This window comes from Myotis brandtii, unplaced genomic scaffold (assembly GCF_000412655.1).
Source record: "Myotis brandtii unplaced genomic scaffold, ASM41265v1 scaffold363, whole genome shotgun sequence".
NCBI lineage: Eukaryota > Metazoa > Chordata > Mammalia > Chiroptera > Vespertilionidae > Myotis > Myotis brandtii.
The window spans coordinates 2,068,022-2,092,819 of NW_005363938.1; the positions used below are offsets into that span (position 1 = coordinate 2,068,022).

The 24,798-nt window shown below is 49.2% G+C and overlaps 1 protein-coding gene across 1 annotated transcript in view; it reads left to right on the forward strand.

Moving 5' to 3' along the window:
• Positions 1 to 24,798, forward strand: part of ABCC1 (ATP-binding cassette, sub-family C (CFTR/MRP), member 1) — a 106,681-nt gene that overhangs the window by 4,778 nt on the left and 77,105 nt on the right. Inside the window, exons 3-7 of the mRNA XM_005872052.2 lie at positions 2,151 to 2,276; positions 7,253 to 7,390; positions 8,540 to 8,665; positions 20,351 to 20,412; positions 21,964 to 22,095. Of these exons, the coding sequence (XP_005872114.1) occupies positions 2,151 to 2,276; positions 7,253 to 7,390; positions 8,540 to 8,665; positions 20,351 to 20,412; positions 21,964 to 22,095 (584 nt within the window). The remainder of the gene's footprint in view (positions 1 to 2,150; positions 2,277 to 7,252; positions 7,391 to 8,539; positions 8,666 to 20,350; positions 20,413 to 21,963; positions 22,096 to 24,798) is intronic.

The window sequence follows — 24,798 nt, forward strand, 5'->3', positions numbered from 1 at the left end:
CATCCTCCGGAAATTCTGTTTCTTTGTTACTAATGTTGTGGCCCCACCCCATAACAAAGAAACAGAATTTCTGGAGGATGAGGCCCAGAAATCAGGATTTTAAAGAGATTCCCAGGTGATTCTAATGTGCAGCCAAGGTTGAGAACCACTGTACTAGAGGGATGTCGTGTCCTCAATCTGTTATATCTAGGTCTGCATGGTAAACAGCTCAGTGATGGAGTTAATTTTGTTCATTTAGTCAAAGTGTCATCTGGTTTCTCCAGTGCACAGTTACTATTTTTCCACTTGCAAGAATAAGCCTTCTGAGGGGAAGAGACTTAGAGCATGTATCTATCCGGCTCCTCATTCCACTTTTTCCTGTTGACTTAGATGGATCTCATTAGTTTTTTTGTGTGCGTGTTTTTTTGCAAGGCCCATGCTTTACGAACACATTCTCACATGTCTGAATTTTTTTTTTTTATTGATTACTTAGAGAAAGAGGGAGAGGGGGAGAAAGAGAAACATCGATCGGCTGCCTCCCGCACACATCCTGACCGGGGATCGAACTGGCTACCTTTCAGTGTATGGGACGGTGCTCAACCAACTGAGCCACCCAGGCCAGGGCTCTGAATTTGATACACAAGATTATTAGTTCATTTTACAGTTTCTGAAATCAACTGTTCCAAAGGTAAATTCTGACACCATGGTTGACGTAGCAAAGGAATATATCAAAACAAAGAAAAACTTCACCCAAATACTGACATTTAAAAGACACATTTGTAAAATATGCTACTTATTAAGTATACTTGAACAAAGTATATGTGGAATGAATTCCATTCATTATGGAGTTAGTTTCTACTAAACACTTATTGACACTAGAGAAAACCCCTGGCATCTGAGCACTTGTTTTCAAGTGTTCCCAGTCTATGCTAAAAAAATGAAACATGACAAATAATTTCTGAGGCACTAATTTGAACCTCAGAAGTGGAAGGGCTAGTATGTAGGGCAAATTACCGAGGAGTCAGAAAGGCTGGCGCCTGCAACTTAGTGTGGCTTTGCCGTTGCCTGAATATCATCAGGGATGCAATAAAAGTTTCAAGAGGTCATTTAAATTTTATAATTATACTTCTCAGAAATATTTCAAAGCTACATTACCCAAGACTCATTTCCATAAACCCTTGGTAAACAGGAAAACTTCAATGATTTTACTGACGCTGTCTGTCCCTTTGCTTATATCGCCATTTAAACCTGTCTCATTCACACTGCAATCCAAACCTATCTCAAAATGCAGTCTGTTTCCCTAACCTGAGCTAGATCTAATGCCTTCCTCTTCCTCTGGGAGCACTTTGTACTTCTCCTATTTGCCTTTAAAATGTGAGTCAGATCTTGTCCTTGCCTTGTTCAAAAACCTTGTGGTAACGCCTCCCCACAGAGAATAAGATCCAGAAGTCCTCACCGCTCCTCTTCAGCCATCTCCTACGAAGCCCGTTGCTCCTTCCACCGTAGCCATAACCCACTGATCATGTTCCCGAACCAGGCACTTGCTGTTCTCTCCGCCTGACTTGTTCATTCCCTTAGTTGTTCATTTTTGGCTCTTCACTCAGATGTCACCTGATCAGAGAGGTCTTCCCTCACCTGTTTTGTTTTTCCTCAGATCACTTATTACTTTCTGGCTTTATAATATGTATTTTTCAGTTTGTTTCTTACCTGTTTCCATTCCATTAGAATCTTAGCTCCATGAAGGCAGGCACTTGTGTCTTTTTTGTTCACTTTTGGATCCTTGGCACCTTGAAAAGTATGTGGCCCATTGCAAGCCCCCAATACATTTTGGTTGGATGAATGGTTATTGTGAGAGAGGCTGTATGCAAGCTGCTAGCATTGCTAATACAGATAATATTTAGACTGAGATCTTGTTTTCAAGTGCTGGGGCGAATAGTGACCAGACAGATTAAGTCATGCCAGGGGCGCAGGAGGGGATAGTATACTGGTCACAGAGCAGCATGGAGGGCTCAGACGGTGGCTCACCCTACTTGGCACTTGCATGTGTCCCAGAGGATGTGTGCTGTGTTCAAGGACCATAGCTGATAGTGTAGGAGTTGGCTGGTCCCCTGGAGGCTGAGCTGGGAAGTTCCAGTGCTGTCCGTCGTAAGACATGTTTTCTTCTCTTCCAGGCCTTGGGGTTTTTGCTGTGGATTGTCTGCTGGGCAGACCTCTTCTACTCTTTCTGGGAAAGAAATTGGGGCAACTTCCCAGCCCCAGTGTTTCTGGTCAGCCCAACCCTCTTGGGCATCACCATGGTAAGTAGGAGGTGGCTGCCTGCCAGGCAGTATGGAGATCAAAAGCAGTGGCCGGCATTTAAAAATGAGAAGATCTCACAGTAAAAATCCACAAATCTGGCTTCTCTCAAAAAACTCAAAGGTCCGGCAGCACTAGACTAGCAGTCTTCTGGGGCAGCAGTCGGCTGGAGTAGAGAGGTGACTGCAGCCTTTCAATGGGCCAAGCTGGTCCGGTTGTCACAGTCCCCACTGCCATTTGCCCTCCCTGTGCCCGAGGCTGAGTGCAGGTGCCGTCCTGCGCTGCACCTGCTGTTCTCTCTTCTTGCACTGGCCAGCTCATCACTTACAGTAGTTGCCTGGGACCTAAGGGTCTCGAGCTTTTAGGCTCTGCACAAGGAGTGGATGCCAAGCTGAACGAGAGACCACCCTGCCCCATGTGGGTCCCTCATTTAGTGGGAAATGCAAACAGGGGAACTGCTTTATCACTGAGAATTATATCTAATTCTCAGAACCACCCTGTGAGATAGGCCCTGCTTTGTCCCCATTTTAAGGTGAGGAGGTTAAGGCCCAGAGAGGTTATGTGCCCTGCTGAAGGTCACACAGCTAACACATGGTCTAGCAAGGGGTGGTCACTCAGAGGTCATGCTTTTAGTCCTTGCATTCCACAGTGACATGCTCTGAGTGAAGGCCGTTCCTACAAGGTGCCATGTCCCTTGGGTCCTCTGAGGAGCTGGAACGTCCTCGGCAAGCATGGCCCTGAGTGTTGTAGAGGGAGGAGGGAGCAAGTTTGGGGCAGGGTGTTTTGAGCAGAGAGAACAGTATGTCCAAGGGAGGGTCAAGGCCAAAAGGGAGCATAAGGAGGAGGACGATGAGCCTTTCTTGAAGCAAGAAGGTCGAGTGTGGGCTCTGGGGGTAGACCAGGGGTGGGGAATGTCTGGCCCGGGGCCACGTAAGACCCATGAAATCATTCGGTCTGGCCCTGCCAAGGCAACTGCAGACGGGACTCAAAATTCAATGAATCTAGGAGCTGTTCTCATAGCAACATACATTTATATTAAGCGAATAATATTAAGCAAATGATGTTATAAATATCCACATGGCTCTTGGCAGAAAAAAGGTTCCCCACCCCTGTGGTAGACAGTGAATGCAACAGAAGGGGGTCAAGGAAGGCAAGTCGGAGCCAAGTTGTGAAGGACCAGGAATCTTTATAGCACAGGTTAACAGTGTGTGCTCTGTACCAGGCACTACCATAGTCCCTTTGCATAATAATTCATTTAAGTATGTTGGCTCATTAATCCCATTTTGTAGATAAGCAAGTTGAGACACAGATAAGAGATAGAACTGGCCCAAGGTCACAGCCAGTAAGCAGCAGAGCCGGCTTCACACGCAGGCTATCTGGTCTGGTGTGTTGGTGGGACTCTTTGCTAATACCTGGCACCTGTGCGGGGCTTTGCTCTCCTTTGTGCCCCCAGAGCCTGGCACTGTGCCTGACATGCAATAAGCACTCTACAAACGTATTGAGGGAATGGGGAAATGAAGGGCTTGGTTTTGCTGGCCTGGAGGTCTTGACCTCTACATTTTGGCAAAGGAGAGTCAAGGTGGACTAGTTTGGGCTGTGATAACTCATATTCCCTTAACTTTCCCTGCTCCTGGTCTTCTGATTCTTCATTCAGACCTTTGTCTGTGATACCGGGCACACAGTATGACAGGGTGAGGGTCACCGGGCTTTGTACCCCCCAGGGCTCTGAGCTGGGCTGGCCAAGAGGTGAACTGGCCTTTGAAATGCTCAGTCTCTCTCCTCAGGGCTCCAGGAGGGAAGGACCAGCCCTGCTCTTCCTGTTGCAGGAACATTCTCCCGACATGCCCGGGGACTGGAATATATAGGCACTCGGAGTATGGGATGCGAGGCAGTCAGCAAATATTTTTCATTCCTAATATGGGCCAGGAGTTGAAGATAAAACCGACACAGATCCTGTTGTCATGGAATGTACAGTCCAGCTGAGTAAATGGACATTCAACAAATGATTCCCCAAAAAGGCACAAAATATTTACCTGTGTGCAGATTGCTGTGAGAGTAAAGTTAGGTGAACTGGTTTGGTTTGGAGGATAGGAAGGAAGGGATGACAGAGCTGAGGCCTGAAGGATGAGCAGGATGTTAGAAAGTTGAAGGGGCCATGGGCAGATGAACACCATTGGCGAGAATAGCACATGCAGAAGTCCTGGGGTCGGAGGGAGAAATGGAGAGTTGGCCTGTGTGGCTGGGGTGGAGAGGTTGAGGAGGAGAGGAGGGGAGCTGGGATGGCAGAGGCCTGAGCCTGTGGGACCCTGAGCTTCAGGATAAGTGGGTTTTGTTTTTCACTCCCAACACTGGGTTCTAAACTTTTTGTGCCACGGACCCCTTTCTCCTTTGCCAACCTACTCTCCTTCTCAGAATAATGTTCTTAAAAACAGAGGATTACAATGGAAGCCAATCACACCCATGTGTGTATATGTGAAGCTTCTGTGCTGTACATTTATATTTTTAGTTGGGGTTCATTGATAAACATACACTGTCTTGTCACTGCCACTTCCACAGTATAGACAGCAGCCCATCACCCCAAATGCTCTCGTGCTGCTCCTCTGCCTCTGCCTCGGCCTCGCCCCTTTCCCAGGAACCACTCACATGGTATCTGTCCCTGGCGCTTTGCCTCTTCTGGAATGTCCCGTGAGTGGAACCATGCAGGCTGGAGCAGTGTGAGACTGAAGTCATAGCAACAGCGGTTCAGCCGTGTTGAGTGTAGCCAAAGGTGTTTTGTTTTGTTTTTTTTTAATTGCTGAGTGTATTGGATTGTATGGTTTCACCGTCCCCCTTACCCCCCTCCGTTTTTTAAAAATATATTTTTTTATTGATTTCAGAGAGGAAGGGAGAGGGAGAGAAAGAAACATCAATGATGAGAGAGAATCATCTATCGGCTGCCTCCTGCACACCCCCTACTGGGGATCGAGCCTGCAACCCCGGTATGTGCCCTGACCGGGAATCGAACTGTGACCACTAGGTTCATAGGTCGATGCTCAACCACAGAGCCACACCAGCCAGGCACCACCCATTTTTTATCCATTCGTCAGTTGTAAGGGATTTGGACTGGGAAACCAATTGTATTTAAATGCAGTTATCAAAAGATTTAAAATAATGTAAACAAAATATGTTTCTTTATTAATGTATTTCACACCAAGATCTAGCAGCAGGGGTGATGCTCCTTTACTTCCAAATAGCAATAGTGGGGACCTCTTCAGCTGTATATTTTCAGATATGATGTCTATTTGTGACAGTCCCGGGTACTGCTGTTGTGGTTTATTGCCTCCACTTATTACTGGTGATGCTGATGTGGGAAGACAAAGCTGTAATTGTTCCCCATCCAAGTTCATGGACTCCCAGGTTCTATCCACAGCCTGTCCTTGGAACCCAGGTTAAACCTCAGGTCTGAAAGATAGAGGTTTTCAGCAAGGATGTGATATGCCTGGCTTTGCATATTTATTTATTATTATTTTTTAAAATATATTTTTATTGATTTCAGAGAGGAAGAGAGAGGGAGAGAGAGAGATAGAAACATCAATGATGAGAGAGAAGTATTGATCGGCTGCCTCCTGCATGCCCCACACTGGCGATCGAGCTTGCAACCAAGGCATGTGCCTTGACCAGAATTGAACCTGGACCCTTCCATCCGCAGGCCCACACTCTATCCACTGAGCCAAACTGGGTAGGGCCTGGCTTTGCATATTTAAAAGCTGACTGTTGCCTCCAACTGGAGAATGGATTGTTGGGCAGGAAGCTGGGAGAGCAATGGGGATGAGAGCACTGGGATCACCTGGCAAGAGGGGATGGAGGCTAGGATCAGAGTGAGCAGTGGGTAAACTGAGGACTGGCCTTAGTGGCAGGGCCAGTGTGTGTTTTGATGGATTAGATGTGGGGAGTGAAGGAGATGGGGGCACTGAGGAGGACAGGCGGACAGACCCGTTTCTGGTTCCAGCAGCTGGGTTAGGAGGGGAGGTGCCTGGGTGACCTACAGCTCCTTAGGGTGGGTGACCGTGACTGGTCTTGGGGATCTGCCTCAAGGGGGTGACTCTGCCTTCTGGGAGAGAGCCGTGAGTTTCCTTTTTTCAAGGAAAAGCAATTTTATTTAGTTTTTCTCCCCAATCATTAAGTCACATGTAAAATGGAAGCAGTAGCGCCAGGTATCAGGAATGAAGTAAAAATCCCAGTTCCCATCACCATGGTTCTAATGAAAATCCCTGAACATGAGATGTATGACTGTGGACGGATGAAGTAACCTCGTTTCCTCGAATGCAAACTGAGGCTCCGGCTCTCGGGGAGGCCGGGGGGCAGCGAGTTAGTGCGTGTGAATGCTTCCTATGAGGCAAAGGTAGCATGTGCTCCATAAAGAACAGTCATCCCTGTCACCTAAAGCAGGAGTCGAACACAGGTCTTTCCGGTTCTAAATCGGGTGGGCCCGCTGCTTGCTGTTATTGGCATGCAGCCATGCCCATTCATTCATGTATCATCTAGGGCTGGTGTCGCACTGCAATAGCAATGTTGAGTAGTTCTGACAGAAACTATGGCTTTGTGAGCCCAAAATATTTACTATCTGGTCTCTTAAAAAAAGGTGCCCTTTTCTGTTCTATAGTGAACTTCCGCCTCCTAGTCCAGATCTAAACATGACCTCATTAAATTCCACAGCCATCGAGGCAGGTGCTGTTATCAACTCTGCTTTGCAGATGAGGCCGTGGAGGCTCAGAGAGGTTTGGTAACTTGCTCAGGGTCACCCAGCAGGGTCAGAGCAGAGCTGGTTCTGAAGCCAAGTCCTCCCCCAGGCTGTTGTTGTACCACTAGGCTAAGGGCAGCCTCACTTGAGGCCTAGCGTCTGCCAGGCCCCTGGACTGTGGGGGACCTTGGGGACCACAGGGGCTTTGGGGCCCTGGCCTTCTCCTGACGACTTCTGTTGTGTGCTTCTCTCCGCTAGCTGCTTGCTACCTTTTTAATTCAGCTCGAGAGAAGGAAGGGAATCCAGTCCTCAGGGATCATGCTCACATTCTGGCTTATAGCCCTACTATGTGCCCTTGTCATCTTGAGATCCAAAATCATGACTGCCTTAAAAGAGGTAAGTGTGGCCTCACTGCATCTTCCTGGATGGCCCTTGGGAGAGATGCCTGTTCCTTTTGGATGGTGTGGAAAGCATGGGTGGCCATGGGAACCAGGAGATGGGCTCCAATGGGCCCAGCTTCTTCCCTAGGGATTTCAATACCTCCTCCAGCCTTGGTTCTAGAACCTTCTTTCCTCACGACCCAACTTGTCTGTGTAGCTCCGAGTAGCCCATGTGGGTCCTCCAGGGGCAGGAGCCTTGGCTGATGCACACCACCCTGTGAGCCTGTGTTAGCAGCGAACAGATGTCTTCAGTCTGGAAGGGAGCCGAGCAGGGAGCGGTGTTTACAGAGTGGCTGCACCCTCAGGGGGCCCCCGATTGTCCCCAGGTTACCTTGGTGTCATCAGCCGCTAGTCTGGCTGAGAAGTGGCTCACGTTGGCTGCCATATGCCGCTCCTAGGATTCTGAAGAGTCTGCACTTTCAGACTCTGTCCTGTTGTTCCCTGCCATCTCTGAGCTAATCTGGAACTGGCGTCAGGCAAAGGAAGGGAAAGAAACGGGGCATTTATTGAGCACCTGCAGTGTACAGTACCCTGTCTTTAACAGTGATGGCAGCTGACATTTATTGAGTTTTTGTGTTGGCAAAGTGCCAGGCGGAGGGCGAAGTTCCTTCCATGAATAATCTTACTGACTTCTCACAATTACTCGGCCAGGGTTTCTCAGCCTCAGCACTAGTTGACAGGTGGGCCAGAGACGTCTTTGTTGTGGGAGGCTGCCCCGTACACTGTCGGATGTTAGGGGCACCCCTGGCTTCCTCTCACTGGGTGCCAGCTGCACCTCCCAAGTGTGACAAACAGAAATGTCTCCACACACTGCCGAGTGTGCCCTGGGAGGTCTGTTTATAGATGGGGAAACGGAGGCACAGAGAGGTTTAGGTAAGCTGACAAAGTCCCAGAGCCAGTGTGAGCAGAGATCGGACCTGAATGTGGGTCTGCTTCACTCCCGAGCCTGGGCCCCCTCCCACCACGGGGGTCGCCCTCCCCGGGTGGTACAGGCCACACTCTGATGGAACGGCCTCCCTTGTGTTAACGTGCAGGGGAGGGGGTGTGGGGTGGGCAAGCTACTTCCAGAAAGTGATTTTCTCCCTCCTCCTTCCCTCACGTTTAGGATGCCAACGTCGATGTGTTTCGTGATGTCACTTTCTACATTTACTTCTCCCTCGTGCTGATTCAGCTCGTGCTGTCCTGTTTCTCAGACCGCTCGCCCCTGTTCTCAGAAACCATCAACGACCCTGTAAGTGCGATCACGAATGTGTTCGAGAAACATTGTACAGGTGGCTAATGTTGATTGGACACTTGTTCTGATCCAGGATCACCCACCTGGGATCTCATTCCATCTTCCCCACATGCCTGGAGATGGGTTATATTGTCCTCCCACTTGACAGGGCAAAGCGGAGCCATGGGCTGGGGTGGGAGAGCCTGAGGAGGGAATCTGGTTCTTAGTTGTAAATTGCTGTGGCTTGCAGGCCTGTAGGTTTCCTCATTTGGTTGGCATAGTGATTTTAGGACATGTGAGCAAACATTTAAAAATAGGGAAGTTTCACATAAATTCTCTACGTGTCCAAGCTTTCTACAAAAAATGAGAAGTTCAGGTAGCGTCAGGGCCATTAGTGCACATGGCAGCAGTTGGCCAGAGCTGAGGGGGGTTGCCTTAGTTTACCGCAGTCCCCACCACTCCCTATTGCATTGTACAGTCTTGCTTCTTTCATCTAGGTACGTGCCTGGCCCCTGAGGGATTTGAGTTTGAGAACCTTGGTCTGACCTGTCAGTTTGAGGGAAATCCTATATGTGCAGAAAGAAATCTTTGGGCAGGTGGAGATGGCCACTCTTCCTGCTGGGGGAATACAGGAACATAGTAATTTGTCACCCTTGCCTCTCTTCTTTCTCCCTCCCCTCTTTTCCTCCTCCTCCTTGTCTTTCTTGTCCCCCCCTCTCTCCCTCCTCCTTTCCTTCCCTTTCTTCCTTCCACCGTTCCAGCCATTGCTGAGTGCCAGGCTCTGATCTGGGCACAGGGCTATAGCAGTGAATAAAGCAGAGATCTTGTCCACGTGAGGCTTAGCTTGTCATGGATGGGGACAAACAGTAACCCAGGACCCACATGTCTGTCTGGTGGTGGTAAATGCTAAGTAGAAGAAAGCAGGGAAAGGAAATGGAGATGATGGTTGGGGGCCATGTGCAGTTTTTGGTGAGCGATCACGGAAGGTCTCCCCCAGGAAATCACACTGGAGCAGAGACCTAAAGAAACGAAAGAGCCAACCTAGCAAACACTCGGAGAAAGAGCCTTCCAGGCAGAGTGGTGGCAAGTGCAAAGGCCCTGGGACAGGAGCTGCTGTGGAATGTTGAGGGAACAACAGGCGAGGCCAGCATGGCTGGAGCAGCAGAGGCAGGCAAGGGCTGAGGGTGGCATTTGAGAGGTAGGCCAGATGAGCTGTGTGGATTTTATTCTGAGAGGGACAGGAAGCCTTTGGAGCTTTTATTTGATGCTTTGTTCGTAGCTAGTCATCTGTTAACCGGTGAAATTGCAGCAGGAGCAGTTTTTAGCTGCTGTACTAGTAGTTCTGTTGGGTGGGGCCTAAACCTCAGCAAAAGGCTGAGGCTGCCTTTGTCAGCGATGAAGGGACTTGTGGGGCAGCAGCATGAGGAGGAGGCTGAAACCTGTGTCCTGACAGGCCCCATTCTTGGATTTCCCTGCTCAAGGAGGAACTGAGTTGGAGAAATTAACAGATTGTGTGTGTATGCAAATGTGTTTGTGTGCATGTATGTGTTCGCATATGTGTATGTATGTGTGTGTCCATGTTTATATATGTGTGTATATTTGTGTTTTTATGTTCATGTTTTGTATGTAGATGTATGTTGGAGTGTTTGCGTGTATGCATGTGTTAGTATGTTCTTGTACATGTGTGTTTGCATGTGTGCAAGGTTCACAAAGGTAGCAACCATGCCTGTAGCACCCATTGGATCCTGGCCCATGCCTGGCACAAAGGAGGGCTCAGATGTCTGTGGCGATTGTGTCCGCTGGTCCTCAGAGTTTGTATGTGTGTGTGTGGATGTATGGCAGTGCAGTGTCCCCATCTGGAAACATTTATTAATTGTCAGGCTGCTCTGTGGAGCTGAGAATCGCACCAAACGAGCAACACCCCCTAGGTGGCTGCAGACTTTGGGTTCCTCCGAGGGGACTGAGTCCAGGTTTTCCTGGGCGTGTGAGGGAGGTGGCTCGTAGAGCTGATGTCCTCCTCCCATTGTGTTCTGTGTTCCCAGGGGACTGGGCCTGGGGCCTGACCTGCCACCCTGGGCCCACTTGCATGTTCAGCTCTAGCAGCTGGAGGCTGGGCTGTGGGGTGCCGGGATACCCCGACTCTTCTCCCCAGTCATTGTTTATCTGTGTTAGGAATCAGAGTTCAGAGAAGTGGGCTGTTCGACCTAACTTATCCCTAAATCTGATGGCCGAGGCGGCCTGTGTTGGGCAGACCCTGGGCTGTCATCCCACCTGGGTCCCTTCGTCCCTTGCACAGACATTTTTTAGGCATGCGCTGTATATGTGCTTAGTTCTGGGGCCACAGCAGTGTGTGAAATAGATGTGGCTCATGCCCTGCTGGTTACCTGTTATTCCATCACACCCAACCTGTCTTTAGTTTATTGTGTCTCACAGTCGTGGGTGTTGGCCGGGCTTGGCTTAGCGGGTCTTACTTGGGGACTCTCCAAGTTGGATGGTTGTAGGGGCTCGAGTTTGACTTCCTCTCTCACTTGTCTGGTGGTGAACTCGGCTCCTGGCTGGAGCCCCGGCCGGGCGTGGCTGCTCCATGTGGCCTCCCAAGCGGCCAGGGTCCTCACAGCGTGGTAGCCGTGTGTGTTCCAAGAGAGGGAGCCAGGCAGAAGCTGCGTCACCTTTTATGATCCAGTCCCAGAGTCACACAGTGTCACGCCTGCCCTCCTCTCTCTTTCTTTTAATTTATCTTTATCGTTGAAAGTATTACAGATGTCCCCCTCTCCTTCCCCCATTGACCCCTGCTCCCCACTCCCGTCCTCTCCCCAGGCCTTCACCCATCTGTCCAATCACAGAAGTCTGCCTGGCAGCAAGGTGGGGGGACACAGACCCACCCCTAGATGGGGGAGTGGCCAGATCTCACTGTGTGACCACATGGGATGTCAGGGCCTCTCTGGCCATCTTGGGAAAGAGCATCTGCCGCCTGCCTCAGGAAGCTTCTGGTCTCTTGGGGAGACGGGAGTCCTCTGTCCTACTCTCTTTATGGATGCAGTCACAGAAGTCTGCCTGGCAGCAAGGTGGGGGGACACAGACCCACCCCGAGACGGGGGAGTGGCCAGATCTCACTGTGTGACCACGTGGGATGGCAGGTGCTCTCTGGCCATCTTGGGAAAGAGCATCTGCCGCATGCCTCAGGAAGCTTCTGGTCTCTTGGGGAGACGGGAGACAAATGACCATGGAAACAATTGAGATGAAAGTGGAGAAGCAGGTCATGTGACTTTAGATTGGGAACTTTTCTATTTGGGGCTATCGCCCCTCCTTGCAGGACCTCAGTGTCCTCATCTTGAAAAGGGGTTGAAGCTCCACCTGATACTCACCTCACCCTCCTCCTTGCCCCGGATGCGAGAAGGGGGGACACAGTTAGGTACCTTCTGTGCCTGTCTCCCTCAGAGCTGGTGCCAGCGGAGCCTGAAAGTGGGGAGAGGCCAACTCCTGCCTCTCTCCTGTGCTTCTAGCAGCAGTTCCTGTCGCCTGTCCTCAGAGAGGGCAGTCAGCCAAGCCCTGAGGTGGCCAGGGCCAGACGAGGCCGGGGTGGGAGCCGGCAGCACTTGGCTTCCCTGGTCGTCCTTGCTGAGTCACCCCGCCAGCCAGCCCCTTGCATGACTCAGACGTCTATTCTGGCCCTGGTCTCCCGCCAGGGCTGCTCCTGTCCTCCAGGCGGCTGAGCATGGCTGACCAGGTTCCTGCCTGTCCCCGGCCTCTGTTCCCTTTATCTTGCTGGTTCCTTTTCTGAGGCTGCTGCTTAGGGTTGGGGGAGCAGGTTTCCATTTGCAGTTGGGGACATCGTGGTCAGATGTGGTCATGTGACAGACCCTCACTTCTCAGCGTGGCATCCTCGGACCAGCAGCATTGGCATCCCACGTGCTCATTGGAAACGCAGGTCTCAGGCCTCCTGAGCCCGGCTGACTCAGCCTCATTTAGCAAGATCCCGGGGGCACGGTTGAATGCACTGGTGCACCTCAGCTAAGAACCTCTCAGCTCATTTTACTATGAACATTTCACACGTACAGTGGAGTTGAAAGACTCGCACGGGGAGAACTCATCTGACTACCAACTAGAATCCACAGTTCACATTTTGCTAAACTTGTTTCATCACATAGCTATCTAGCCAGCCAGTCAACCCATTAATTTTTTTTTGATATCTGAAACTTCCTTTGAAATACATTAGTATTCTTCGCCCAGACACTTCACCGTGCAAGTCACTAGCTAGAGCTCACTGTCTGTATATAGCTTTATCCCCTGAAAGTAAAATTTACATATAGTGACATTGCTGAGTCTTATTACCCGTCAGTGAGTTCTTGATAAATGAATAACTGAAGCCTCTCTTAAGGTATAGAACACGACCTGGACTCCAGAAAGTTCCCTCCTGCCCCTCCATGGTTTGTCTCTACCACTCACATCCCAGAGGCAGCTGCTGAGTTCAGACTGTTTATAAGCGCATCATAAACACCATTTTAAATCCCTTTCTCCGTTACACTTCTGGTCATTTAGTAATTCAGCATTGTGCCAGGGGCTGAGCTGGCTCTGAGTCCCCAGAGATGAGCAAACGTTGACTACTGCTCTTGAGGAGAGGTGGAGGTCCAGCCAGCAGCTGCAGGATGGACGGGGGCTCCGAGGCCAGCCAGCATCCAGGGGAGCGGATGCCTGAGTCAGAGAAAGGAGAGGCCTTGCCAGGCCAGCGACGTTGAAGGCTGGAGGCTGCACAGGAAAGCGCTCCCGGTAGAGGAGCCCACATGTGCAAAGGACCGGCAACGTGCTGGAACGTGGGAGTGAGCGGGAACTGCATGAGTTCTGCTTGGTCGGGTAGGACGGGCCAGGAAGCCGAGCACTAAAGATCAGGGTGGAATAGTGTGTCACCATAAGGCCTTGGAATCCTGACCTGCTGGGAGATTTTTCAGTGGGGGAGTGACACACTGGGTGGGGGCGTTCAGAGGATCCCTCCCACTGAAGACTTAGGAAGCCACTGTCGGAACCCAGGCAGGGAGGGCGGAGGGTTGACTGGACGGTGACCCTGCGTGCCCTAGAGCATCAAATCCAGGAAGAGACGGCTGAGGTCATGGGGAAGGGGCGTCGTGTATGTGGTGGGTGTTACGGAAGAAGAAACTGGTCCTGAGCAGGGAGGTGATTAGCACAGCTCTAAGCAAGAGAGGCAACAAAAATCAGCAGTGTTACGAGACATAGCAACACATCTCTTTTATGGTTGGACAGTTAAATCGTCCCAGCCAGTAATAACGATAGCAGCCCAGTGTGCTGTCTTTATTTATTAGTTTATTGATCCTGGAAGCAACCCAATGAGGCGGAATTATGAATCTCCCCCTGTTTTTGTTTGTTGTTAATCCACGTCCTAGGATATTTTCCCATTGTTTTGTATTTTTTTTAAGAAAGTGTGGAAGGGAGAGGAGAGACAGAGAAACATCGATGTGAAAGAGACACAGCAATTGGTTGCCTCCCGCATGTGCCCTGACGAGGGCCGGGATTTGAGCCTACAACTGAGGTATATGCCCTTGACCGGAATTGAACCCGGACCCTTCAGTCCGTGGGCCGACGCTCGATCCATTGAGCCAAGCCAGCTAGGGCTCCCCCTGTTTCACAGCTGGGGACATGGAGGACCAGAGTGGTGAAGTGTCTTGCCTCAGCCACGAGGCTGGATCCGGAGCCCTCCCTCTGGGTTCCAACGCCTGAGCAGGCGTGGCATCACCTGGAGGGCTTGTTAAAACACAGATCTCTGGGCCCCACACCCAGAACTTCTGAGTCAGTAGATCTGGATGGGGCCCCAATAGTCAAATTTATTTTTTTAAATATGTTTTTATTGATTTTAGAGAGGAAGAGAGATAAAATGATGAGAATCATCAATTGACTGTCTCCTGCACGCCCCCTACCCGGGATCGAGCCTGCAACCCGGGCATGTGCTCTGACTGGGAATCAAACACTGAGCCACACCGACTGGGCAGTATTTGCATTTCTAACAAACTCCCTGGCACTGTGGATGCTGGTGACGGGGCCACATTTCAAAAACTCCTTCTCTCAGCTATCCTCCTGTCTTACTCGTCCCTTACTCCTGGGCATTTAGGAAATGCAGAGTGGGAGTCACCGGCAGACAAGCAAACTAAAGGCAGATTCTAAACCAGAAAAGATGTGTGGGGACCTGGGCAAGGTCCCCAAACTGCACTGTGTGAGAGGTAATGGATGTGAGTAATTCTCAAAGAACCAGTGCCTGGGGCTCTTGTATCAAATTGGTTTAATCCCCATGGTTTCTGGCCAAATCACCCAGAGCCAGATGTTGATGCCAAAGAACGCAGCTCTGTTTGCATACATCAGGCTCTCTCCTCCTGCCTTTGCCAGGGCTTGTGTGAATTACTCTCGTTTCTAAATGAATGGGGCACCCGTTCACAAGCCTCCGTCCTGGGTCAGGAGTCAGTCCATTTCAGTCTCAGAGGCCAGAAACCCCAAGCTGGCAGCTCTGCTTTTAATGAATTACACCGGAACATTCTGCTTGGTTTCGGTGGAATGGTCTGCTGTCTGCATCCTCATCCATGAGCCCTTTTCTTCTTCTTCTTCTTTTTAAATTATTATCAGTTCTTGGCTACTGAAGCACTCCAGTTGTCTGTTTTCAGAGAGGGACTTCCAGAAAGTGGTTCCCAGTCGATACAGATTTGCTTCTCTGTGCTGGTGATGGGGACCCTGTGTCAGACCACCGTGACTTGCGGTAATCTGAAAGTCTGTGTTTGGATCCCTTGGAGGGAGGAGGGCTGGGGAGACGAATCTGACAAAGCCCTCGGAGTGTACACATTAGAAACTGGAATGTTCGTGGTAATAACCCGGCCTCATGGAATTTGCAGGGCGAATTTTCTCACAGGAGTTGGGATTTTTAGGAGCTGGAGGGAGGATTAGTGTTCTCCCTCTGGGCCGTCATTCTTACGGTCTCATCTGTGCGAGGTTGTTCAGGCCACAGGCTGCTTCGTGTTTGACCCACAGCTGGAGTTGCCTGAGTTTGAAAGAAGGCCAGCCGTTGTGAGGGCCCTGTGGGTATATGCCTAACACCCTTGCGTCTGTGCAAATTAGAAAAGGATGACTCATCTCCCCTGGGTGGGTGGCTTTGAGACAGGCCCTGCTTCTTTTAAGCTGATGGAGCGCCTCCCTGGCACGGGACCTGACAGTCTTGTCGAACTGGCACGGGATGCATTTCAGCCCCCACCTGCCCCGTTGGCCAGGCCTCTTTGTGCAAGGTTTAACTTGAACACCTGTACGCTGATGCCAAGACTGAAGGAAGACTGGGTTTGGAGGCAGAAGGCTGTCATTTGAGCTCTCGTTTCCCTTTTAATAATCATTGTGTCCTACGGTGTTATCAGGTCTGGTGTGAGCAGGGGTCAGCCGACATGTCCAGATAGTAACTATCGAGGCTTTGCAGACCACATGGTCTCTGTCAAAACTGCTAAACTCTGTCCTTGTAGCAGCCACGGACATTTGTACATGAATCACCGTGCCCCAGTACAACTTTATCTCCCAGCGGCCACCCATGGGCCTTTGTTCGCTGATCGGATATAAAGCATCTGGTCCAGGGCTCCGTGTGTGACGGGCCTGCGGGAAATGGAAGGTGATGTTATTGTTTTCACTATTGTTACTTATACTAATACTACTGATACCATTTCTTGAGTTTTACTCTGTGCCAGGTACTGTTCTAAGTACTTAACATGCTTTATCTCATTCAATCTCAGCACCACCAAGTACCGTGTCCAAGGTCCCATGGCTACTGAGTGGCAGAGCTGGATTCGTACCCTCTAACTACCTAGCTCTGTGTTGCCTTACACATCAGCCACCCTGTTCTGCCACCCCTTCTCTCTCTGACATCCTGTTTTTTTCCTTTGTTTCAGCTCTCATTGTTTACCCTATATTATAAAAGGGTAATATGCAAATCGACTGAACAGCGGAACCCCTGTTAGCTATGATGCACACTGATCACCAGGGGCCAGATGCTAAACGCCAGAAGCCGGGCTGACGGCTGGCTAGCACAGCCGTGGTGGCAGGAACCTCTCCCACCTCCATGGCAGTGCTAAGGATGTCCCCCGAGGGCTCCTGGACTGTGAAAGGGCGCAGGCGAGGCTGAGGGATCCATGAATGTCGTGCACCGGGCCTCTAGTAGTTACATATTTACTTAGGTCTTGGTTTGCTTCCTGCCCATTTTCCCCTCAGTTGGGACTTTTTATGTGGTGTTCTCTCTTTTCTAGCTCTGCCCCCTCCCCTTAGCTGCCTCCTGGCATATAGGCAGGTCCTCCCTAAATATTTGCTCAAGAAATAAATGAGTCATTATCAGCTCTGCCCCACCCCTTCTCTGCCAGCACTGCTTAACTTTTCACAATGGGTAGGAATTGGGCCACACTTGAAGTGCCTTGGTGATTCCCTAATCCACCCACTTCCAGGAAAAAAAAAAACAGCCTACAGAGCAAATACCACCACCTCCTCCACGAATAATATTGCTGCCTTAGGTTGGAAGAATTTAGCTTATAACAGAGTCCCATGAACCTCATTTGATTTGTTCCTCCTTGTAGTCCTGTGAGGTAGGCTGAGCAGTAGGACAAACTGCTCCCATTTCCCAGATGCAAAAACTGAGGCTTTGAGGTGAAAGGACTTGCCCTAGGTCATTCAGCTAGAAAATGGCAGGTCTGGGATTTGAACCTAGGTCTGTTTGGCTCCACAGTGTAAACTTACTCTGCTTCAGGTTGGTCTGGAATGTAGGTCCCTGGCCAGCTGCATCTGACTGATTTCATTAAAAATACACTGGTGCCAGGATCCCACCCTTGGTCTGGGTTGGGACCCTGGGCAGCTGGGTGAATCTGTGGCTGCCAGGGCTGGGAACTTCCCCAGGCCTTGTGGCCCCAGAGTGGAGTCTGGTGGTTCTCAGCCCAGGATGTGTGTTTGAATCACTGGGGAAGTTTGTCTTGATGGAAATTTTCACGTGTACAAAAGCGGATAGCATAGTAAAATGAACTGCCCTGGACTCTACCCTGCATCGCATGTGTAAAGATTTCAGTATGTATCTCTGAAAGATAAGGAATTTAAAAAAATTGTTTTTAATCCTCACCCAAGGATATATTTAAAAAATTTTTTATTAATTTTTAGAGAGAGAGAAACATCAATGTGAGAAACACCCATGTGAGATAGAAACATTGATGTGAGAGAGAAACATTGATCGGCCACCTCCCACATGCATCCTGACTGGGGATTGAACCTACAACCTGGGCATGTGCACTGGCGGGAATTGAACCAGTGACCTTTCAGTGCATGGGATGATACTCAACCAACTGAGCCACACTGGGCAGGGCAGGGATTTTAAATGTTTAATAACTTTTTATTTTGAAGTAACTTGACTCACAAAAACTTGCAAAAATTGTAGAGTTCCTGTGTACCCTTTACCCAACTTGCCCCAATGATAGTATCTAAAAGAATATGATTTTAAACACTACGACTATTATCTTTAATGTCATCAAATATTTCCATATTCTATTGTGGTTGCAACCTGGTGCACTTTCTTACATCATATCATTCTGCCACTTATGAGCTGGACTCTTTCTATGCAAAGACACTTCCCCTCATCTCTTTGGTCCCCCTCTGGTGTAGGTTAGTTAGCAAAGGCGGGGGAAATGCTTGTTTCCTACCCGTTTTCTGTGTTCAGAACAACTTGGTTCACTAGCATCTTTTATCAGTGACAACAAGAAGTGGTTTTGTGTGTGTGTTTTTCAGTGTCAGTATGAACTTGTGTATTTAAACATGGGATGTGTTTCAGTTCATTCTGTTTACTGTCCTTCTGGCAGCTCAGATTGTCCCTTTGTGGGCTAGTGGGAGCCACGCCTGATTGCTCCCGAGGCCTTTTAGCAATCCTACTCAGCTTTAGTTTCCTTGGTGTTGGGTGTTACAAGGTGTTATAGGCTTATCCTGTACATTTCCTTCCCAGCCACTTTGCCAAGGAGCCTGTGGGAGCAAAAAACAAAGACTCGGATGCCCCGGTCCCACCCCAAACCAGCTTAATCAGAATCTATGGGGGGTGGGGCCCAGGTACGGTGTTTTCTAAAAGTGTGCCCAGCCCCGATGGAAAACTGCTGGGTCCAGGGGGTCTCTCAAGGCCTCATCTTGGAAAAATGCTGGAACCTTGAGCACCATCCTCAGCCGAAGAGCTCATCGCTGCACGGTGACCCCCTTCACTAAAGCTGGTAGTTCAGAATTTAGACCTGAACGTTTCAGCAGTGAAAGCCGGCCTGTGTGTGTAATCCCAGAGGCTCCATGCTGCCGTCCCTTCCCTTGTCTGCGTGTTGTTGAACTGGAGCTCATCTCTGTGCCTTTGGGATAGAGGTTCTTTGAGAGCCTGCTGAGAATCTGTCCATGTTCCCATAGCCCTTCGGATGAAGACCCAAATTCCGTACGTGGCCTCCAGCGCAGACTGCCCACCCCTCTCTTAGTCCCTGAAGGAGGTTATGCGGTCATATACCACCAGGCCTTTGCACATACTATTCTCACTGCGGAACTGCCTTGCCGCTCCCCTTTACTTCATTGTCCTGCACTCGATCTTCAGACCTCACCTTGCACATCTTCCTCAGGAGCCCTTTCCCTGACCTCCTTACGGGGTCAGGCCCCAGCCCCTGTCGGCTCTCTTAGTTATTGTGCGCCCAGGAGGATACCAGTGATCCCACTGACATACCTTTAGGCTGTGATCCCCATCGCAGTTGCAGTTTTGTATTTGTTCACGGGATCATTTATTAATGTCTCTCTCTAGGGCAGTGGTGGCGAACCTATGACACGCGTGTCAGAGGTGACACGCGAACTCATTTTTTTGGTTGATTTTTCTTTGTTAAATGGCATTTGAATATATAAAATAAATATAAAAAATATAAGTCTTTGTTTTACTATGGTTGCAAATATCAAAAAATTTCTATATGTGACACGGCACCAGAGTTAAGTTAGGGTTTTTCAAAATGCTGACACGCCGAGCTCAAAAGGTTCGCCATCACTGCTCTAGGGCCTGACTGGAGCTCACATCCTGTTTCTGCCACTTCCCACTGGGGACCCTGGGCCAGTCATTTCACCCCTGGGCTCCTCAGTTTCTTCTATTATAAAATGAGGTTGATGCTTTTATCTATTTCATTAGGAGGTTATGATGATTGATTGAGATAATTTGTGTAAAGAGCTCAGAATAGAGCTATAGCTAGTAGAGAATGCTAGCAGATGATGTTGTTGTTATTCTCATTACTACTACCACCGTGGTGTATCAGGGGGCTTATGTCTGTTTGTTGAGATTTGTGTACTTGGTGCTAGGCACACAGTAGATGCTCAGAAAATACTTGTTGAATGAATGAACGAATGAAAGAACGCATGGAGTGAAGTGGGGACAGCAGTAGCATCACGCTCATTGGGTTGCTGTGGGGATACAAGATAAGGCACTGTCCTATCTTTGCACTTAGTGGACACTCAGAAATATTTGCTGGGTGAAACTGGGAGAGCTGCCATGGGTTTATTTAAGGCTCAGGAGGGGCATCCTTTCAGGGTGCAAATTAGTGGCGTGAGAGTGGCTGCTGGTCCTCTGGGAGGAAGAGTGGGCTTCCAAGTGCTATCGTACATGAGACATGGAATCATTCATCCTCCCCACCCTGTGTTTCTCTCCTCTAGAATCCTTGCCCGGAATCTGGCGCGTCCTTCCTTTCCAGGATCACCTTCTGGTGGATCACGGGGTAAGGCCTGGCCCTCCTGCCCAGGGTGGGGATAAGAGAGGAGTTGGCGGAGGGGGTGGGGGAGTGTGTGGCATAGCTGTGCCCTGAGTGTGCCTGCCCCGGACATGGGTCTCAGAGACACTGACCTTGTCCCCACAGTCACTTGAACCCTTGTGGACGGCTTGGCCTGGGGCAGTTAGAAGCTGCATGCTCTTGTCTTAGCTTTGGGTTTGGGTATTTTTAACATTAGGAGTAATTACTATTATTGCCATTGTTTCAAACCCTTCACCATCAGGAACATAATATACATGCAACATAGGAAATGTGGGTAAGAGAAACATGCATAGATTAACAACAGAAAGCATCAGAAGGCAACCACAGTCAACAGTCTGATAAGCTCTCTTCTGCTTGTTTGGGTTTTTTTTTTGTTTGTTTGTTTTTTTGCACATTCCTCCCCGTCCCCCACATTGTCAGCATCTTCCCGGGGATTTTTTGAACCTTTTTCCCCCCTGATCAGCATTGTTCCTTGTCTTTATAAAGTTTTTACAAAATTTTTTTAATTAAATATTTTTCAGACCTAATTATTTTTCAAATTATTGTTAAAGAACACCATTGGGACAGTTAGTATAATTTTAAAATTTTAATACGTTTTTATTGATTTTTAGAGAGAGAGAGGAGGGGAGAGAGAGAGAAACATCAATGAGAGAGAAACATCACCAATCAGCTGCCTCCTGCATGCCCCCTTACTGGGGATTGAGTCCGCAACCAGGCATGTGCCCTGACTGGGAATCGAACCGCTGACCTCTTGGTTCCTAGGTCGATGCTCAACCACTGAACCACACTTGCCGGGCAAGGTACAGTTAGTATAATTTAAATATGGACTGTGGGCTATGCCATCCATGCTGGTATTTCTGAGTTTGATGATTGTTCTCTGGTTATATAAGAACATGTCCTTTTTGTTAGGGGGATGGATGATATTTAGGGGTAAAGTGTTTAGAGTCTGCAACCTACTTTGAGACGGTTCAGAAAAGAACGTGTTCGCACAAGTGTGTTTGTAGAGACAGAAATGATATAGCAAACTGGGGGATGATGTGAAGGGCAGATAGGAATTCTTTGTACAATTCATGTGATTTTTCTGAAAGTTTGAAATTCTTTCAAAATAGCAAGTTAAAACTGTTAGGTTTACTTTTTATTATGAAAGTGTTCACACATGTAAAAAGACTAGTTCAGTAAACCTCACTAAAACTCACCACCCAGATTTAACAGTTCTTAATGCTTTGCCATCTTAGCCTTAACATTTTTTTAAGTACATTGGAGCCATCCTGGTATTTCCCTCCTAAATATTCTGTATGTATCTCTAAACAATGAGGCCATTTTTCCTGGGTGACCTGACAGAATTTAGCAATAATTATTCAATGTACCCACATGGCCGTCCACATTCAGATTGTCCCAGTCGCTCAGCTGCCTTTGGTGCGGGGGCTGCCGTGAGGTGGCGGTGGCGGGTGTGTGCAGTGAGGGCCATTGTCCACTTCTCCTCGACTCTCATCGCCTCCTCCTTGTGTTCCTGCCCAGGTTGATGGTCCGGGGCTACCGACAGCCCCTGGAGAGCGCTGACCTCTGGTCCCTGAATAAGGAGGACACGTCGGAACAAGTTGTGCCCGTTTTGGTCAAGAACTGGAAGAAGGAATGTGCCAAATCCAGAAAGTAAGTGCGAGTCCTCTCGCCATGGGGACAGCCAGACCCACTCTGGGACCAGCGCTCACCCCTTCCTCCACCGGGAGGAGATGAAGCAGGAGAAGTGTTTGCAGGGTCTCCGGGCCGTGGGAGGGAGTTAGGGTCTAGCCGCACGTGCGGGAGAAGGAAGAGGTTTCAGGTAGGGCAGTGACACGAGGTGAATTCTGCTCTATAACCATCCTGGGGCCGCCCTGGGGAAGGGGGATCACGGGGAGACCCTGGAGGGAGAGACCCTGGGGCCTCAGAGTTGCCTGAGTCCCTTTTTTGTGCTGGAGCCTTTGTTTCCTAGGCAGAGGGCTTTCTGAGAATTCAGCAAGATAAACATCACCCGATAAGTTGTCTGTCATTGGATAAGCCCTGTGAAGACCCTGGCAGGTTCTGTTGTGCAGGCTGTTTATTCATCTTGCTCGCCAGGCTGGGTGCTTGCATCCTCCCTGGGAGAACATGCTGAGAACTGAATCGTTGGGCTCAATGTGGGCCACCTGCAGGGTGCTGGCTCCATCAGCACCTTGGCCTTTAGGGGGTCTCAGCTTGGGAGTTCGCTGCCTCGGTCAGGACACTGGCATGTAGGTCACTTGCTCTGTTCCCAAAGGCCAGATCTAGCACTTGTAACCCCTGTGGATTGATGGACAGATGGACGGACGGACGGACGTGGTGGGGGTGAGAGGAGAGTCCTGTTCTAGGAATTTCAGGGTGTGGCCTCTTGCAGTGAGGCCTCTTTAGTTAGCTGGAGACCAGTGTAGCCTGTGCCGGCTCGGCTGCTGGGTGTCCCGGGCCTTTTGGGGAGCAGGCAGTGGCAGCCGGGCAGGGGATCTGGCTTGGCTTCTTGGCCTCTGGTCTCGACATCCCAGCCCCTCTCGCTCCTCTCTTTAGCCTTGGGTGACTCCTCTCAAAAGTCAGGTCTGAGCTGCTTCCTCCCCTCTCCCCCACCCCATCCCCACCTTTTAAAATGCAGTGCTTCATTGGTTTCTATCAAGTAGTTTTGAGTTTAACAAAATGGAGTGGAAATTTCTGTTGGCCTCTTGGCCTCCTGTAGGTGAAGGCCATGGTGGACTGTGGTTCCTGCTGGCATGACTATAAAAACTTCAGTGACTCTGGAAAAGAGTTTGGCTGTTTTTAAAAAAGTTAACAATTATTGTACCACCAGCCATTCTCCTTCTAGGTGTGTAACCCAAGATAACTGGAGACGTGTTCATAAAAGACTTGTAGAGCAGCTTTGTGTGCGAGGGCCAAAGCTAGAAGCCACCCAAACATCCACTGACAAGGGAACAGACATACAAAACATGGTGTAGCCATAGAAGAATGCATCTGAACAATACAAAGGGATTATCTCTTGATACACTTGACAACACGGAAATAACTCAAAATAATTATGCCGAGTGAATAGAGCCAGAGAAGAGTGCATACTGGGTGATTCCATTATATGTAATTGTAGAAAATGGAACCCATTGTAGAGTAGAAATGAGATCAGTGGTTGCCAGGATGGGGGAGAGGTAGAGAGGTGGATGGGGACCTTTGGGGATGATGGATGTGTTCTTTATCTTTCTTACCCTGGTGGATTCACAGGTGTATACATGTGTCAAAGCTCATCACATTGTACACTTTATTTTTTATTTATTTATTTTTAAAATATATTTTATTGATTTTTACAGAGAGGAAGGGAGAGGGATAGAGAGTTGGAGACATCGATGAGAGAGAAACATCGATCAGCTGCCTCCTGCACACTCCCCACCGGGGATGTGCCTGCAACCAAGGTACATGCCCTTGACCGGAATCGAACCTGGGACCCTTGAGTCCGCAGGCCGACGCTCTATCTGCTGAGCCAAACCGGTAAGGGCACATTGTACACTTTAAATATGTGCAGTTGATCGTATATCAGTGACACCCCAATAAAGCTGTATGTTAAAAGGTCGTGTTTAAAGAAAGGGTGACCATTTTACTTAATTGTCTCTGGTTCACAAAGGAATGCAAATAGCAAATAACAAATAAAAAGCAAAAGAAAACAAAGCTCTCCCGAATATGCATGTTAAGCAGTGGTTCTCAACCCTTCAGACTTGTCATCCCCTTGAAGACAAAGCTTTTGTCACAGCTCCTTTACTGGATTTGTCAAATGAACTCAAAAAGAGTCTGGAGGCTTTGGCTAGAAATAAATGATAAAGGTTTATTTAAGGGTTTTAGGATCGGCAAACCAGGAGCACAGCTAGGCAGTACCCAAGAGTGTGTTACCGGGACCCCAATGTTTCCGAGTCAGTCGGCCTGCACACACTGGTCCAAAGAAATGCATGAGCAGGAGTTCTCAGTATAGAAAGAAAAATAGTTTAATACTGAATTGGCCAGATGGGAAGCTAATGCTTGAGACCAGACTGCCGAAGGCCTGTAGGTGCAGATTATATAGGGCAGAATCACAAGATATCACAGGTTAGGGGTGTGGGGTCCTGCTGGGGGCTGGTCGGTCCAAGGGGAGGTAAGGATAACAGATCGTTCCTTCAGGTCTTGAGGACAGTTCTGAGGTCTGCTCCAGAGTGCCTCGGCCTGGTCTGCCGGGAAAGACGCCAGGGGAGCTGAAACATAGCTGAGGCCAAGCAGGATGTTATCTTGAGCCTGCCAGAGGGTCGGGCCTTGTGATCATTAGTCAGGTCTGGGCTACTGTCTTCTGCTGTGTCAGGGTTGCTG